The sequence below is a fragment of the Amblyomma mixtum genome, chromosome 3 (assembly GCF_055824585.1).
Source record: "Amblyomma mixtum isolate Tamu chromosome 3, ASM5582458v1, whole genome shotgun sequence".
Taxonomy (NCBI): Eukaryota; Metazoa; Arthropoda; class Arachnida; order Ixodida; family Ixodidae; genus Amblyomma; species Amblyomma mixtum.
The window spans coordinates 80,811,279-80,830,479 of record NC_143014.1 but is presented as its reverse complement, the minus strand read 5'-3'; the positions used below and the strand labels follow the sequence as shown (position 1 = coordinate 80,830,479).

Below are 19,201 nucleotides of genomic sequence, written 5' to 3'. Positions count from 1 at the left end.
TTCGGAAAAAAGAATCTTTTTATTGGCGTCGTGTGTTGTTGCGTTTTCGCTCTATTGCTTTTGCGGACTATTTGACGGTTCTTCTCTGAAGCAGCTCGTATGCGCGCACACACGGAGAACAGCGTTTTCGTAGGGACATCTCAGTAACGCCACTCTATGGTGGACCATAGCCACTCCGTGTCCCCCCCCCCACCCAAAAAAAATCCGACTGTTCCGCACCAGGTAGCTCACCAGCCCTAGATGCTTTGAGCGTCCAAGGTAGGGCCCGTAGCTGAAGTGCAGCGCCGCCAGCCTCCCTCTAGGTAACAGTAAGAAACTCTCATGGTTCTTTCTTCCCCATGGATACATTACGGTGCGCGAAACGCTATGCGACTTGGAGCCCCGATATGCTCCGGTACAAAGCGGAACGGCCGCATCCAAGGAGGGGAAAAAAAAAAAAAACTGGGAAGAAAAGACCATGGAGGAAACAAATGGCCGCAATAGTACAGCATCGAGGGAAAGTTTGTTTTTTTTTCCTTCATGACCATCAGCATCAGCACCGAGCCGCTCGTCGTGACGTCGTCGTGTATCTCCAGTGTGTTGCTAATCGTGCCTCACGTGCTCTGCTGGAATCGTGTTGCGGTCTTGCCAATGACGGTTTGGGGTCGCACCGATAAAGCTCTCTTTACTTTTGTCAACAACTAGAGTGATTGTTGTTAACAATGAACACACTTTCAGCGTTTGCAAAAATGGCGAGGTGTTCCTCCACTTTGAAACCGGCGAGCGCGCTAAAGTAAGTAACTGCGAGTTCGAACTTAGTAATTCATCGACCCGGTGCCGGCTAAGATGTTTTTATTTATCTACTGCACACGGTTGCTTTACAGCCCTCCTGGCTTTTATGTTGAGGCCCTTAACTACAGAATTCACGTGGAGACTGTAGGTAATGGCCCTCATCCCGTCGTCTTGCTACCCGGCGCAATTGGTAGGTGTCGGCAGTCCTGTGTCAGTCCCGATATCCTTGAAGTGATTATGCTGTGATAATGTAGTGGGTCGTCTTCGTTGTACACAAAACAACTTGTTTTCTGTACCCCATGCTTACAGCGCTACAGACGGGACAGAAGGAAGGACACAACACGCCCACTAGCGCCTAGAATTGGAAAACCGAAGCGCGCATGTCATGCGCATGACGTTTTCAAATTCTGGCCACCAGTGGGTATTAATACCAGCTGGTCAGCCAATAAAGACATCATTGCGAGTGCGCGTTGTTTTGTGGTTTTGTGTCCTTCTGTGTCCAGTCGCGCTGTAACTTCATTGTATACAGTTGGCTTACTTTAGAGCACGGCACACAGTTGTCAGAACAGGCGGGCGAGCAAATTTGAGTGCATTTAAACTGGAACAAACAGCAGTTAGTAAAAATGTGTCCCATACACATGCATGTGCACACTACCGGCTAGCAGATGACAGAGGAGTGATTCATGCTAAGCTTGATGTCTCGGCAAATAGTAGAAAGAATGTGTCGAAATAAATATTGCAGGGACACCGAGGACAACTCCACTGAAATTTTATTTTTGATAGGAACTGATTATTTTGCTCTTTGGAGGTATGTTAATTTTGTCTGGCACCAAAAGATGCATTGATTGCTGAGAAAATTGCGTTAAAAAATTTTCCCGTCACTCTAATCAACTCGTAATGTAGGCATTGGAAAGGATTCTGTGTTCGCAGTTTAGAAATGAATGGTTATGTAGCCTATCCCCTTTTACCCACTCCCGAAAAACTGTCGACGCGTCGCAGCTTGCTTGCGGCCTATATGTTATTTTTCAGCCTTTTCTACAGCTTATGAAAGCCCAGTTTGCTATGAAAGTAGCATCTTTGTCGTTAGAGTGTGGTAATTCATTGACACAGGCCAAGTTTAGTTTGTCCTCGGTATCCCTTTACTGACATCTAGACTATGTAGCATATGTGAACATCGATCCACTTAAGTTCCTGAGAAGCTGGTAGCAGGCATGGCTGTCATGTACCATTGATTAAAGAAAATTTTCATGCACGACTACAATTCAGCATTGCATAATTGTATTTGTGGGTTTTTTGTTTGTGTTTTATTCATTACTCTTGAAAGCTTTGTTGATTCTGGCACCACTTAAAGACAAAGACTGCAAGAATAAGAGACAGACACAACACTGCAGTATAGTGCAATACTAACTAGCCCAACAGAAAACAATTGAAAGCTTTCCACGCAAAAAAAAGGAACTCGCAAATTCTCAAGTCCTCCTCCTCAAGTAATTTATTCTGAGATCTTGTTAGATTGGCAGTAGGCAAGTAGACAAAGTGGTCTGCATGATTTGAATATTTTTTTTTTCCTTGCTGTTCTCATGTGGAAGAGTGCCTGGGTTTAAATTAAGACCAAGGTTTTCGAGTTGATCCATTGATTTTGTTGCACTTTCTGCTATGTCTACCACTTTCATGCACACAAAATGAAATGGTGACAGTTGGTCCAATAATAGTGCATGTATACATGACCTTTTTGCTGAACTTAGAAATAATATCTGCATGTTCTAGTACAATACGAGGTGATGGCTGCAGTTTAAAAGACCTTTGTGTACTGCTTACTGCAGAGCAGTACAAAGCAGAATATTGTTGAACGTTGCTTTTCCATTTTTGTGTTAGAATGGTTTTTGTGGCTGTATCAGGTGCTTAACAGCTGAGCTTGACACTTTAATCGATGGTATTGATCATTAAAAGTGTACCTTTTTCCACTTGTATATTCTGTTGTTATATACTGCATAAGCATACATATAACTTCCCTGATCACAAAAGCATGGATCCCAAAAACCACAGCAAAAGCAAAAGAAAATTCTGTTGAGCAGTGCGAATGCATTTTATTAAGTCTCTTCACAAGACCCATGAGGTCACAAAAAAAGATATTTTGGGCAGTCTTCTCCCTTTTGCAACATTCAAATGTTCCTTGCATTATACTTGTTTCGTTCAATCATTGCTCTCCTACAGGCTCCACCCGCACTGACTTTTCACTTCAACTCGAAAAGCTGGACCGAAAGCTGTTCACAATAATTGCATGGGACCCTCCTGGTTATGGCTTCAGTCGACCACCCGAACGGAATTTTCCAGTTGATTTTTATCATAGAGATGCTCGAGTGTTGGCCAGAGTCATGCATGTAAGTTCATTTAGTGCTGTTCGGTCTGTCATAGGGTGATTTCAGATAGTGTTGAACAAAGGGTGGCTGGGTAATGTTTTTAATTTGCTTGGTATTTTTATGTCGGTGCCTGACAACTAGGATAAGAAATTGTTAATCACAAAGGGGGTGAACTGCCGCACTTAAAAGAAGGAATTGAGGTTCTGGCCAACTTTGGCCAAATAAATTGAAATATGTTTTTAGGAGGTGTCTGAAAGTCCTTGGACCAAAACTGTAAATGCCCAACAGTTTGTGTAATCATTTTTATCAATTTACAAACTTCTTTTTTAAAGTTTGTTTGGAAAGTATGGAAACAATGGCTTATGCTAAATCTGCAGGTCTGTAGCTTAAAAAATGAACTAGAACTGCCAAAGTTTCTCATTATATGTTTTGCTCAAAGATATCTAGCAAACAATATATAGAATTCACCTACATATGTGTAATTGATGAAAAAATAGTCTCACAAAACTTCAGATAAACACAGACCGAGGAAAACTTTCGCTGGCAATTAAAAACAAAAATCGCATCATTGATAATAAAAGATTGAGCCACTACATCTCATTGACATGGTAGGGGTAAAGTATTTGCCTCTCTGTAAAGATCTAGTAAAGAACATAACAAATACCAGAGATTTGAATGGACCAAGTACTGATCTTCAGGGTCCCTAATTCTTGCATATAAATCATAAAACATTCCTAAGAATTTTTTAAATCACTGGACATACTAGTCAAGCCTGGAATTATTGAACCTGGATATTTCGAATTACTTGATACTTGGAACACAGAGATTGTCCCCTTGAAAATCCTATGTAAAAGTACAGGAAAGTTGCGTAGTATAACCCAACTCCAGTTTCACCGGTCATTTAACTGCGTGCTATGTCCCTACAAGTGGTGTTTCTCTTAACGATTCTGTCACAATCACTTTTCGCGCACGAAGACAGGTCGCTGCGCGGCCTTGGGCGTCTGCGGGCACCACAGCGCTGTGAAATTGCATGATGAGTTGAACATAAGGAGCGTGTTTGAGGGTGACCTTCTGTCTCTTGTGCTCTTTTTCCACGCCACATTGCTGTCATGTGGGGAAGCCAGTCTAATTGGCTAAAAGCTAGCTGTGGTCCGCCTGGCGTGCTTCACTGTCAAAGGTGTTGCGGAAGCCAACTGTAGCTTAATTTTTATCAAAATATTTTATTTGAGGTGTAGTGGTAACAGAATTAGGCATCATAAGAGAGGCAGTGACTGATTCCGAAACACCGTCTGCTGCGGCTTCGATACGAAGCAGATTAGGCCTAGGAATCTCTGTGAGCGGTATGCTGCCGGCGTGCCGGTAGGCAGCACGAAGAAGCGCGTCACTAGCATCTAGGTTACAGATGAGCTTCTCTAATGCCATTATTGATGTATCCAGTCATCAATATATGAATCTATTCCACAATCCTTTTAATATACATCTGGCAAACTGCGATCGAGGCAACCAATATGCCTGCTTAGAGCTGGGGCAGGTCTCGCAGTACCCCAAATGGCGCAGCCTGTCAAATCTGCTGCTGTGCTCGCCTCGATAAAAATTCTGTGCACAGACTACTGCAGTTATTCGCCGATTCCAGACAGTCCAGGCAAGTTCGAATGTTAAATTACTTGTAAAAAAACACAGACTATCATAAGCTACCTTGTGGTGTGTGGTTGAGCCCAAATAGTCCGGTAGTTTGTGCAGGAGAATTTTTTTACAACCCAGACAGATAAATATGGAACACCCTGTATATCCGGGTTCAACAGGAAATGTAGTACCAATCGGATGCTGGAAAATAGTGAAAGCAAAATCAAATATGACCTCTGAAGAATGTGTTATTTGGCCGAATAATGTGATTGTGATCTTGGCACGCGTTATCAGTCCTGCTGCTTTACTTCTGTGCTAATACACATGTGCACACTTGTACATATTTTTATGTATTTGTATACGCGCATACAAATACATTGATGTGTGCCACCGTATTACAAGGGCTCCTGCCTGTTCTGCTGTTACAGCTTGTTAATGCGAAAGCAGCAGTGCTTTTCAAAATACGCTTTCTTCACTTGTGGAGATGCACTGGAGACAAAAAAAAACTGCTAATAAAAAGACATTTTAAACTCTGATACACAGTGTATTTATTAACAGCCAGGTTATGTAAATTTTTCGTAATTTCGTGGTGGTATGCACCAAGAGTATCGAAGTGTCACTGTGGGTCATTGCCTCATCTAGTTTTATGCAATTTTCTGTATATGCATATTTGCATGCCAAATTAAATCTTGGAATTCCTCACTTAACTGGTAACATCTTACCTGATTTCGAACTAGCTGGAAGATATTTAATTTTTACTATAATCTCGAGAAATGTTTTGGTCAGTTGTCGGTTCCTTTACTAACTTCGTTTTGTACGTGCTTGTGTGTGTGATTTTTTTTGCTACAAAGTAATCACTGTGCTTATGCTTGCAGAAATTGGGGCACAAACAATACTCTGTCATTGGCTGGAGTGACGGTGCTAATACAGGCCTGGTCTTAGCAGCTATTCAGCCTGATTGCGTCCAGAAGCTTGTTGCTTTTGGAGGTAATGCTTACATTACTGAACACGATGTTCAGCTGTTGGAAGGTAAGAATGGTTCTGTTTTTTTCATTCCTGCCGTGCTTTCATTATGGTTGCCAAGGCAGGTTTGGGCTTGTATGGATAATGCAGCAAATATTTTTTTTTCCGTGCCTTCGTTTCTAGTCGGTGCACACTGTAGCACTTCCGTATGTGCATTTGACATCAAATGTTTATGGTGCAGAACAACCAAGAAAAAAAAATATTTTTTTCCCCAGTGACATGCAGCCTAAATATGAAAGGTGCTCTGCGGGCTTCCATATTAGAGTACGGGCTACATACTGCAGTTGCTGGCTGCATGCCATGGCTGTGAAGAAGCTTAACTTTTTGACAACTTGCATGCCATTCAGGTTGGCATCAATTTTTGTACTTGCTGTTTGTGTGTTTTTCACCTGCTTAATGTGTTCTGACCTGTAAGGTGTTAAAGGAAGCAAAACAAGGAACTGTGGTAGATGAAATGTAACCGTTGAAGTAGTAAGCAAATCAGCTCTCTTTAGAAGTCTATCAAGGGGACAAAGTTTTATTAGGTTGGTTTCTCGCATCACCGCATGAAAACAATTTGAAGCATTTTTTGAACATGGAAAATGGATGTGCCTGGCTATTAGATCATGCATTGGTGAGCATCTACACTTACTATAGCTCCCACGCTGTGCTGTTCTGTACACTACAGAAAGTCGATAATCTTACTTTGAAATTTTTGTGCCTTTCCTACACCTTTTCAAATTCTCATCATTTTTTGCATTTCTTGTGCATTATTTCATCTTTTTACACATTGGGGGGGGGGGTTCAAACTGGAACCATTCACTGCATCTCATTAGTGTCACAAACAGCAAGTGTGCGTAGGAATAAAGCAGCTGAGAAAGAAGGCCGTATAAATGTTATTAGTCACGCACCCATACCAGCAGTTAGTAGTTTACATGTGTGAGAGTGCAGTTAATGGGGATAGTATCACAGGCATCTTACAGTAGAAGTGCAGAAACACAAGGGACAACCTACCTGAAGGATAACTCTACTGATACAAATTACTTTGGAAAAGTCCTTGTGGTGTATTCGGCCAGTGTATTTGGTGGATTCAGCTCAGTGTTTGAGCCCTTTGGCTGTAATTTTCATTGAGTGTGAACTACCTTTCAGGTGCGTGTTGGTTAAGAGTGGTTCTCCCTACCAGCTACATATCATAATACCATATGTAATTCTTACTTCTCGAAGTCTCGATGAGTTGCAGGTAAAAATTGTGGCAAGAGGTAAAACAAAGTCCAAGAGGTGCTATGCATGGTGCTTAAGGTTTGTCTTAATGAAATAGGCCTGTGTTCACTTCAGTTGTATGGCGAACTACTTTTTGGGTGTGGACTTAGCATGCATGAACAGGTATGCTAGCTTTGGTAGCTCTGGCTGCTATGTATGAAACAGGGTGTAGTGTTATCAGTACCAGTGCCAATTTTGCTCTTCTTTGTTTGTCATTCTGCTGCTGAGTCTCCTTTTTGATCAATTCTGCCACCTTTCTCAGGAAAGTACTTTTTACGACGGTCCACTCACACTACCATAGCACGATGAGGCACCCTGGTGATACACTAAATACCTCGGGATGTGATCGAGTATATCACACGATGTTAATTTGGGTCACCCGGTCATGACTCTGAACACCACATCTAAGATGGAAATTCGGAGCTGTGCATTGTATGGAAGGCATTCTTTGGTGCACGTTCCAGACTATGTGGTTTACTGACTTGTAAGGATTTTGGTATCACCTGTGGCGGCATTTTTCGAGAAGCTTTGGCTGTGCTACTTGCTGCCAAACATGCTTTAAAGGGTATGAACTCATTTGGGCGAGCATTTATGCACAACAGGTGTGTTCATAATTTAGAAAGAGCACATGACAGGCATTGCTCTCAGTAGCCAACCTGTGGAAATACCTGGGCCAAACAGACTTATGCATGTATCTATGTCTCCAACAAAAAAATCAAAAGACAAGTTTCAATAGAACCTCGGAGAAGGGAAATCTTGTGCCTCACAAGAGGTAAGAATAGCACAGAGCAGCACAGAGTGCCAGCATTCAATGAAACATTCACAGTACCTTTTTTGCATTGCCTGACAGCTGCTGAGGAATCAGCTCTTTGGAAATGCCCAGTTTTGCTTTTGACATCATTTTTATTGCAGAAATATGAGTGAGTGAGACATTGGCCATGGCTGGTTGCCACTTGGCTTCGAAAACAAGGATGTTGTGGCTATATAAAGGGTGGAAAAGTGCGTGAGGCAGTGAATAATGTCCAGGAAGGTTGCGGTATTCAGTATTGGTCGAAAACCACAAATCAATTTTTTTTTTTTTCATTTCATTCTAGCCTATGCCTTCTAGAATGCCTTCATCCGTAGTTCCTTTTAGATTGTGCGTAAAATGAAGAGGCTCCCTTTTCCTTAGTTCTGGTAATATATATGGTCTTCGCAACATTTATTTCCATTCCCTCTTCAACACAACGGTGACATTAGCTAGGCATGTGTCAAGTCTTGACTGGTCATCATGAGAACACACTGTTGTGTATATGATGTCATCAATGAACAGGCTTGTGTGCTCTGGAGACTATGTAAGTGTAAAGGTCATTGAAATATAGTACTAGAAGAGAGTAGGACGTAAAACAGACCCCTGTGGTATCCCTGAAAAAACTTTGGAACATTCAGAATTGGCTTTATTTCCCGATGGTCAAATTTCGATGGAGGCGAAATCCTAGTGGCCCGTGTACTGCGCAGTGTGAGTGCACGTTAAAGAAGCCCAGGTGGTCGAAATTTCCGGAGCCCTTCTCTACGGTGTCCCACATAGCCTGAGTAGGTTTGGGACGTTAAGCCCCATTAAACGTAAAATGAACGAGAATTGGCTTTATTCATGCAAACTTTTAGCTGAGGTTAGTGAAATGCATTATATAAAAAACTACAGTAGAAAGAAAGAGAGAGAAACTCTTTAATTTAAAAACTGGGATTTGGGTTTATTTATTAGCTTGTAGTGGGACACCCAGTCAAAAGCCTTTAAAAATATATGCGAATATTGCTTCGGCTTGCAGTGGAAAGTTGGTCATGGCACAATTGTGAATTATTTCAAGAATTTGAGTTGCAGTCGAGAGGTGCTTACGAAATCCGTGTTGATTTGAGTGCAGTAAATATCTTCCAAATAACTTATGTTGCTACACTTATTATGCATTCTAATAATTTGCAGGAAAAACTCATTAGTGATATTGGCCTGTAGATAGCTGCAAGTAGCCTATCACCAGCTTTATGGATCACCAACTTTGCACTCAACCGGTCTGCTGCACATAGGTATAGGAGTTGGAAGCAGATTGGTAAAAAGACCTTTAAAAGAAGAGAATATCTGTTTTTTATAGCGCCTAAAAAATTTATTTGAAATATTGTTGGGGCCTGTTGATTTTTTGAGATGTTAAGCAACAAGTTTGGGATCCCATTTTCATGATCGCAACGTCTGGCATTGTTAAAGCTGGCTCCAGAACCGACTTGCACGGAGCACTTGGGTGCGAAAAATTGGATTGGAAGTAAGTACGAATTAAAGAAATTTGCTACAGTGTGGTTCAACATTGATAACACAGTTGTCTATCTTTATTTTAGTAACAGTGCTTTCCAACTTTGAAAGGTAATCCCCAAATTTTTGTGGCTAATGAGTCATAAAATGTGTTAGTGGGGTGGAAAGTTATGGACCTAATCTCTGCTTTAAGCGTGTCAGATAGCTGACTAATGCTAGCTGTACTCATTCTGTGCCTGTACTTTCTTTGTAGCCTTCTTTTGAAACGAATAATGCTACATGTGATCCATAGGGCTTTACTTTTCATTTTCCTTAATTTAGTTGAGACAAAGTTGTTTTCACAGTGTTTGACTGTTGCTTCGAATCTTAACTATTGATTGTGAACACGTAAAGAATAGCCAACAAACATATTGTCATAAGCTGTCTATAGACAATCTACAGTACTAACATCACCAATTTTGTTGTAACCTTTTACAGCCACATGTGAAGTACTATTCATACCTTCAGAATCTTAGTGTTTGAAGTCTAAAGCTAAGGCTAACACTTTGTGGTCTGAAATACCTTCTTTCAGTTAACTTCGGCTGTTAGATTCCCAGAAATGGTGGCAAGGTTTGTTGTTTAAAAACTCCTTCTTGAACTCAAGTTGGCTTTGTGGTGGGTGGGAAAATGAGAAGCTAAATTATGTTTAACAGGTGCTTGCATGACATATGCAGTTGGGTGCTGCCTTGGTGACTGGTTGAGCATGCACTTTGTGCGTTACGACTGATTTTCTTCAGTTTTCCTGCATCTTTAAAAGTTGATCTACACTGTAATCAACTAGAATATGGTCTAGCAGTGCAAACAATGATGCCAATGCGTGTTGCAAAGCAGCCAACGCATGTCACTTAGTATTGACAGCACAAGGTGATGCCCTGGCAACCTTTTCTAGATATTTTGGCTTTTATCTGCATAGTACTGGTGGTCCTCTGCAGTTGTGTTAACATGCCGTGGTAATGTTCGTACCAGTTTTCATATGGATGTGCAGCTGGGTTGAATAGTATTAAATATATTTTTTGTTTGTCCACTGCATAAAAGTACTTCTCAATTTCACTGAAATGTGATGCCTGCTTGCATAATGTAATACATCTCGTATACATTAACTGGTACAAGCCTTATCTTTTGTGTTCCTCCGTGAATGCATGTTTGTTGAGCAGTGGCGCACAGCAGTATCCGATTCTATTAATGGGCAAACTCAACTATCAGTGCCACACTCACAGGACGCACAATGCCTGCAATGCATGACACATCAAATACACAGCCTTGGCAAGCATTCACAAGTGCGCATTTGCCTTATCCGGCTTACTGCATTGCAGAAGCTCATGTCTGTCAGGATATTGTGGGCGGCTTGATGTTTGGTTAGCGCCGAAATTATAATTAATCGGGCCAACTTGCCCACTGCTGCACTCTCCGTAAATTTGGAGGGGGAGGAGCGACAAACTTCTCCCCCCCGCGTGCCAAAGATGAGGTTCGACTGCTGACCGGCGATAGGGGCCACGCCTGATTAGCCGTTGACTGGAGGCATGAGGCGTAGGCAAGTTTCTTTAGAAACCCCTTTACTTGGGCAAAGGATAACAGCAACAAGTTACAACACAAAGCCCAACAAAGCAACGTCAATACATAAGCGCGACGCAAACTACAAACACAAAATGGGGACACAAACAACTATTGACAGGAAGAGGGAAACATCAGGGCGAGAACTATACAACAAAGTTACAGAATTAAAGCAATGCTGTACAAAAGGTTACGACGAGAAAGAGTGACAGGGCAAAGGAAAGAGTAAAGCGAGTGGGGAGAAATGGTGGCTTAGCTGCAGGGTTGCCAAGGTCCGGTTGCAAGGAGCGTCGGGCTGCAGAGGTGCGCGGGGCTGATGGGGGGTTGCGGATACGGGCGAACTTGGGCCAAGCGTCAGACACCCGCCTTAGTTCGCTTGCCGACCACTTCCCTGGCTGACCTCACACACATCCGCACGCACCGAAATCTCCAGCTTGCGGTTTTCCCGTCGCTGCGTTCTCGTGGCAAACCAACAAACAAACAAACGAATCCTCAAGGCCCAGTGCGCCAACGATTCGCAGATGTTAAAAAAAGGGGGAAGAAGAAAGAAACACGGAGAGATTGAGAAGGGACGCGAGGGAAAGCTACGGTCCTAACGAGAAGCTTGCAAAGGTCGGAATGGTGCTGGGGCATTCACCCGGCCGCTTCGCGTCCCTACATCGTGCACGCGTCCGCTTCCCGGCGATAATCCTGGGGAGGGTGCACAGTAGCCTTGACCCTCCAGCCGTCGCGAGTGGTCAACTGCCCCCGCGAGGGATGCAAAATCGTCGCCACCGCATTGCGAAATGCCTGCGAACTGCCGGCGCCGTGGCCACCTCGGTCACAAAAGAAAAAAGAAAGAAAAGGCATGCACGCACTTTGTGACAATGTCCAAGATCTTTGTCAGGCTGGGGAAGCTCGTTTTCATTGTAGAGGACAGTGTAAACATACATGACAAGGGAATGAAAGTGTGAAAGCATCTGCTTATTGTTGGTGTGTAATAACCCTTGTGGCCGTTGAAACTGTTGTAATGACAATGTCAAAAGGCACAGCTCTCAGCTGCCTTAGACAGGCCAGCATGGCACACAGGCTACTGGCAGGCACAGCTCTGCCACTGGGCAAGTGAAATAGGCAAGAGAATCCCTCTGAAATCCGACATTTTTATGTGCTTGTGTTCTTTGCATACGTCTTGTTTCTGCTCGCTCATTTCTGTAATTATTTTCGAACTGATATGGGCATGGCCAAGTTAAAGACCAGCCGGAAGGCTATAACTAGCAGTACCAAAAACTAGTGATGCAAAACTATCGATAGTACTATCGATGGTAAAAAAGACTATCGATAGTTCTATCGATAGTAGTAGTACCATCGATAGTAGTGCTATCAATAGTACTATTGATAGTACAATCGATAGCCCTATCGATACTACTTGTTATATATAGTTCTATTGATTCTATAAAATCAATTATGCGTACCCACTGCATCCTAAACTTGGTTTCCTGAGTGTGTGGTTTGGAGGTGATGGTATGAGTATCTGACAGGACTCACCGGTTTTCGCGGCTTACGCATCACCAAGCTCAGCAGACTTTCCCTACGTAAAGTTGCTGGATAAAATGTTAGTGTGCCAATGTCCTAGTTGCGAAGCATGTGTGCGAAAAGCATTTCTGCAGGGGTTACGTCAGCAAGACGACGTCTGCTGTGCACGATGGCGTTGTGTAAGCGAGCGCAACTTGTGCTGTTCGTTCTTTCATCGGATGCAGTTCCAGGCATTCTTCCGAACTGTCCCTGTGCATGTTAAAGAATCACAACTGGTTGAAATTTATCCGGAGACCTCCACTACGGCATCCCTCATAGCTTGAGCCTCTTACGAACGTTAATTCTCATGAGACCGTGAAACCAAACAGGTATCGCAAATGTTTTAGTTATATCGCTTCCCAACAAATGCCTAATATTAGTATTGTTACTATTGATAGTGTTACTAGCGATAGTACCGTTATCGTTAGCAAGACTATCGATAGCGGTACTATCGATAGTAATACTATCAATTCTACTATCGATAGTAGACTATCGATAATACTATCGATAGTCTATCGATAGTAACACTATCAGTAGTTTATTTACACTATCGATAGTTTCCAAAAATTTTTCGATAGTTTTGCATCACTATCAAAAACTCCAGTTTCCCGTTAAGGATATTGTCATCATCTTATTTTATTTGTTTTGTGTAACTGGACAGGTAAGCTTCAGCAAAGCAGTGGTTGCATTCAACTTGAGCTCCATTTATTAATCTCACTTGCATAGTTAATCAACTATGCTCGATTTCGCAGAAAAATTTCATATTGTCGTACAGCTTTTCAATATAGGTCTTGCTGTTCGTTGGAGCTGTTGTGGGTTCTCAGCTATGCAGTAATAGATGTAGTAACTCGTGTTTCAATAAAGGTAAGCATGACTTGAAGACTTGAAAGTCTGATTTCTGCTCATGAAGGTAGCCTGTGTGTGAAAAGTTCTGACAGTATTAAATCATGAAAACATAAGATGCTGCATGTAAGTACTTATCATATTGTGGTTTTATTTATAATGTCAATCTAATGAACACTGTAGTGTTCTTCTTTGCAGGGCTTTTGCACTTGTATAGGTTGTAGTTCTATTAATCTTTCAACCTTGTTTGAGCTTGTTGCATAACTTTACCCAATCTGTCAGCTTAAAACATGTCATCATGCTGCTGCAGCCACAAGAAATACTGAAAAATGGAGTGAGAAGATGAGAGCCTCAATGGAAGCCTTGTATGGAACCGAGCACTTTCGCCACCTCTGGTCCAGCTATTGTGACTTCTACCAGGACCTGCTGCAGAAGCATGAGGGGGAAGTGTGCCGCAATGAGCTGCCACACATACGTTGCCCGACGCTTATAGTACACGGAGGAAAAGACCCACTTGTGCCTTCACATCATGCACATTACTTGCTAGAGCACATTGCAAATGCCAAGTGAGTGTGCCTACTGGGTTTTGCTCTTCATATCTCTGGTCGTGCATTACTTTCCATATCGCATCACCACCGGTTCACTTCATTCTGCTCAGTTACAGAAAGATAGAAGCTTGGATTTTAGAAAGAGAGGCAAAGCTTGTCACATATCAGTATTTCTGTAGTGAAAAAGTGAGCAGCAAGCCGTGGTGATAGTCTTTTCATTAAGGGAAACTTTAAATGAAATTAATTGGTCATTGGCATTTGGTTAATTTCATATTCGTGATTGCTTTGTTATCAGTGGTGGCTGCTGAGAAAAATGCAGAAAGTGCTGCTTAGTCTATGGTGTGCTACTCTTGGATTGATTGGTTTAAACTTCTTCGCAATTGAAAAATGTGCCAAATTTGTGCTACAATTACTGGCTATTTTTCAGAGTAGACGTAAAAAAAAATAACAAGACATGAAAAAAGAAGCTTGAGATCTTAAGTATCCTGTGGGTTCTTTCTTTGTGTATTTTTTTTCTCTCTTTTTTGCCATTTTCTGGGGTGAACATAAACTTTCTAGTTAGACTTGCTAATCTACTGGATATTTTTCGTATATGACTGTCACGTGTTGACAAAGTGTGATGGGAAGCTGACATGCAAAATGTAACCATAACACTTGTAGCCACCTCATGTCAGTTTGTAAAACTAGAAGGAAACTAGCCAGATTAGCTTTTTAGTGATTGCCTGTGGCCCTGACTCGTTTTTCCAATGAACACGACTTTGACATGGTTAAAATGCCAATGTAACACAAATGAAAGAGCTTATTCTTGAATATACCAAAACACAGTAAGTAACCTACAGCTACAGTTTCCTCTTCCTGCAATGCCTGGTATACCAGGTGTCTCAGCTAACTTTAGTCAAAGGTTAAAGATATACCGGGGCACAATAGGTGAATGCAGCTTTAACCATGCGTTTGACCACTGTATATAGGAAGCCAGAGTATATTTATATTCTTTTTAATGGGCCTTTTTCACGTTGGGAGAGCGCCCTAGCAGTGGCCGTCAAGTCACAACTGGTAGTTTTGTTGGTCGGTTTGCGTCGCGTGGACAGCAGCAGTCAGTTCGGTCGGTTCGGTGTTTTGTCCATGCGTTGATTGGTTGCTGAAGTTTTCGTGCTCATCCGAACGTTGGCTGTAGTGTTTCAGTATGTTTTTGCCTTTAGTGCTGTGAACATTTTCTTCCTGTTGAGCTGACAATGTTTCCGCTGATGGATTTCGTATGAGCAAGCAGTGAACCAACGATCTGACTTCTGTGCTTCCGTTAGTGGCAATGTCATTGACATGCACTTTGGTGCTAAATGTGATTAGCTAAATGCGACTCAAGTTCTCCATTCTGTTTAAGCAGATCTTCATTCTGGCACTTGTCTGCTGTGGAATCATCGGTTATAATAGCATCTGTTGTGTTATCTTCAGTGAAACCATCCTCAGCCATAGCTTGCATCTGATTGCTGTCATGCAGCGGAGTGCTCACTGAAGGTGCCCCTCACTCGGATCACGACTCGCGGCTGCTGTTTTTCTTTTTTTTTTTCAACCTTTCGAAGCGGGCAACAGCCTCGACACGGCTAGCATTCTTGTGTTTGAAGATCGATGGCACATGATCCAGATGATGCACGAAACGAGAAGGCATCCCTGCAAAAAATAAAACATAAGGGAAACACACGTCAACTTGACCTTTTTCAGAACTATGCACTCTCGTTACTGTAATCACTCCAGTTTCAGGAATAGCAAACAGGAAGCAAATTGATTGAAAGCCCAATCGGGGTACCTAGTCGAGCGTGCTCCTTGTTTGATAACAAGGCTATGCCAGAGCTGTTGATGATGCGCATAGGATCTCACAACGTGATACAGTGCTGTGGGGGCACCGAGGCGCTTACTGACTGGCGTATTTGGCTGGCTAGCGAGTGCATGAGAGTTCTGCTGAGGAAGCCGTTGCCTCGCACTCGCATAGTCCACTCCATTGTGATGCTCTGAAATAGGCACAATCCACTGCAGCAAAAGAAGTCAAGGCAACTGCGTTCGCTTGGGAGTTGCTCTAAGCTGAAGGTATCCAGTGTTCTGGAGTTATCGACGTCTTTTCGGCAAACACTGTGGCCGCGGCCACACGCTCCCCTCGAGACCGGCTGTGCCATGGTGCGCGCACATTCCCACAGGCGTACTACATTCCTTTTACCTTTCACCCTATCTTTTAGGCTCCCTTTTATTCGTATGCAGCACTGATATTACAGCTGCAAAGAAAGAACTGCACGAATGAGTCACGGATGGCGAAGAGGCAAAGACGCACTCAAACACTCAGTCTTTGTCTCTTCGCCGTCCGTGTCTCTTTTGTGCAGTTCTTCGTGTCTGTATGAACCAACTAGCTCGACAAGTTCTATTGAAGTTAATATAATGCCGAGGGTGCTAGCAGACAGGCCCGCGGAGTATCCGCTTATTTTTTCTTGCAGCCACTTCTGCTGCACTAGCAAATGGACAACAGAGGCATCGCACCCTGTGTTTCACACTACAGCTTCTTAGAAAATAGAGTGCAAGAAAGAAGAAAAGGAGCTTTGCCTGCCACAAAGTGGTCGCTGCAGACACATGAGTTGGCTGTTGTTGGCTGTTTTGCTGCAACGGAGATCCATGAACATTCACACGGCACAATGCCTGCTCCCACTTTGCCCTTTTGGCTGCATGCGGTGATGCTACAGGGAATCTAAAAATCTTACATTTCCTGGCTTTTTGCTAGAATTAAAGCATTCCTCAGCGGCGCATCGCTGAGTCATCTCACCAGTGATTTCAGCAGGCACGCAAAGCGCAGAGTTGGTGAGAACTATGCAAAAGCGAAGTGCCGATTGAGTGATGCAACTGGCTGCACCACTCCAACCGCTCAGAAGAATCGACTGTTGGGCGAGTTGGTGCATGACTTGATGTACATGCTCATTCTTCGTTCATCCTGTCCACTCTTTCGCCTTGTATCATCGAGTCGAACCGCTTAACTGGCCGATGAACCACCAAAAAACATGGCGGTCACACACTTTCCGTAGTGCATTGCGCATGCATGCGCAGAGTGCCACCATGACCATGAAAAAGGCCCAGACCATGAACAAGGCCCATTGACTAATGAAATAAATTGAAAAAATTGACCCTTCAGCTATTGCATTTTGGGCCAAAATTTCAGTGCCAAATTGTAGTGCATCTTAAAAAGCCTCTGCTTCATCAATTTTAATTTTGGTATTAGCTTTATATTAGTTTTTCTGCATTGAAAAGAAAGCTTGTCTGACAAACTGCTTGCACGTTACATCAGCACTGCTATCAGACATGGAACTCTATGAAGTAGCTGCATTCGATGATGCTGCAAGTGAGATGGGCAAAGGCAATGGCATGGGCACTGGAGGTGAAATTTAAAGTAGCACCTGCGTCTTGGCCACGTTCAGTGCAGAAAACAATGGGTGCTGTGATTCGCGGTAGCTATATATGCAGGCCGAAACACTGTGTCTCATTCTATTGCCCTTGCAGGTGAAAACATTCTTCGTCTTGGCTTGCCAAGCCAGCTGATATTTACTGAGACCAGGCTCATTAAAGAGAGCTGTTTTCAATTTCTAACGCGTGAAGAGGACAGGTACCATTGCAAGAATGCATTCTGTGCAAGGCGGACCTCATGTGATATGTGAAATTTAGGTGGCAGAGAAAAAATGTTTACAGGTGTTGGGATAATTACTCGAGTTGCTGTGCAAAATTGTTTTTGTGCCTTTTATGCCACCCTCACCAATGTGAGTGCGTGAGAGTTTATGAATTAAATTTGTTTCTCAATTGTTTTTACAGATTGTATGTGATACCTGATGGCAAGCACAACCTTCATTTCAAGTATGCTGACGAATTCAACAACATTGTGACCGAGTTTCTTATCGATTGACTGGGTGACTCTATACTGCCGAAGCTGTTTTATAGAAAGTATTGGCTTCTTTTTTACTGCAATACTAATACCTTCTCTGACTGATGATCTGTTTGTCAAGACACATGTGCCGTAGCGGTAGTAAGGGGAATATGAATGTTAGTGATATAAGAATAAAAGTATGTTTATTCACACAAGCATACTTTTTTTGATGTGCTTTAGTGGCTGCCATATTGAAACATGATAGGTCGGAAAGGTATGAATAAAGATGGCTTGAGCATAGTAGTACAGAATGAGTGCATCATTATATCTAGTGACCTTGTACATTGGTAAACAAAAAACTTATAGTATACGACCGCCTCCAAAGCCAAGATTTCCGCCCGAACGGTATAGAGAACTTCCCCGGGGTTCCGAGAGAGGCTCAGATCAATTCCCGTGCAAGCTGACTAGCTTTGTCCTTTGAAGGTTCTGAGCGCTCGGCCGTCTCAGCAACGATGTGCAGTTGTGCTATTTTGACTAGGGTGTCACAAAGCGAACAAGCAAGGGGGAAGCCTCAGGGTGCTTGACAATGTTTCAACTGGCTGGTACCCAGATAACCACTTATGTCCTTTGAACATCCTAAGAATGCCTAGTGCTGGATATTGTGTACTTCTTATAGACATCCCAATTAGTGCACGGAATGCACCGGAGATGTTCCATAGATCATCAGAAATGCATCGGTACCTCTAGCATAGGATGTGCATTAGATCAAATGGTTGGATATTTGACGCATCCAGGGGATATCCATGATCATAAATGTTCTTCTAATGGATATCCTAATTTGTCCATGGAACACACTGAAGATATTCTATAGATCACCAAAAGTGCTTCTTTACCCCTACTAATGGATGTGCACTAGACCTCGCAGTTGGATATTTGTCGCATCCACTGGATGGCCACAAAAGCTACATAGCCAGCGTTGCAGAGCAGCAATGTCGCGTGTCGCAGCCTGCGCCGTCGTCTGCTATCTTGGATAACTAAAATGGTAAATTGGTTTTTGAGGAAAGGAAATGGCGCAGTATCTGTCTCACATATCTCAGTGGACACTGAACCACACCGTAAGAAAAAGAAGGAAGGTGGGAGTGAAAGAAGAGAGAAAGAGGTGCCGCAGTGGGGGTCTCCGGAATAATTTCGACCACGGGGATCTTTAACGCGCACTGACACCGCACAGCACACGGGCGCTGTTAAGTTCGCTGAACTTTCTGCGGTCTCATCCAGCCTCCAGCACAGGGCATGGAACCGCGGACGCACGACGCGACGCATGTCGGTGGCTGCTCTATTGTTGCTGGCAGCATCATCGCCAGAACGCTCGTTCTGTCTCCGGTTTGCCTCCCCACCACAGATACTTTCTAGCGCGCAGCGTTCTACGGTGCACTGTTTGAATGTCAGCAGTCGGTGTGTTTGCGCCCAGTGCATGTTTTTTTTTTTTTTTTTAACA

General features: G+C 43.0%; 1 protein-coding gene across 1 annotated transcript; it reads left to right on the top strand.

The window, feature by feature from the left end:
• Nucleotides 1-482: 482 nt before the first annotated feature.
• On the top strand, nt 483-18,009 carry LOC149350775 (serine hydrolase BPHL-like). Its single transcript, XM_089579919.1, has 6 exons — nt 483-772; nt 864-961; nt 2,983-3,149; nt 5,627-5,780; nt 13,583-13,838; nt 17,655-18,009. The coding sequence occupies exons 1-6, from the start codon at nt 702-704 to the stop codon at nt 17,743-17,745; spliced, it is 837 nt and encodes a 278-aa protein (XP_089436045.1). The 5' UTR covers nt 483-701; the 3' UTR covers nt 17,746-18,009.
• The last annotated feature ends 1,192 nt before the right edge of the window (nt 18,010-19,201 follow it).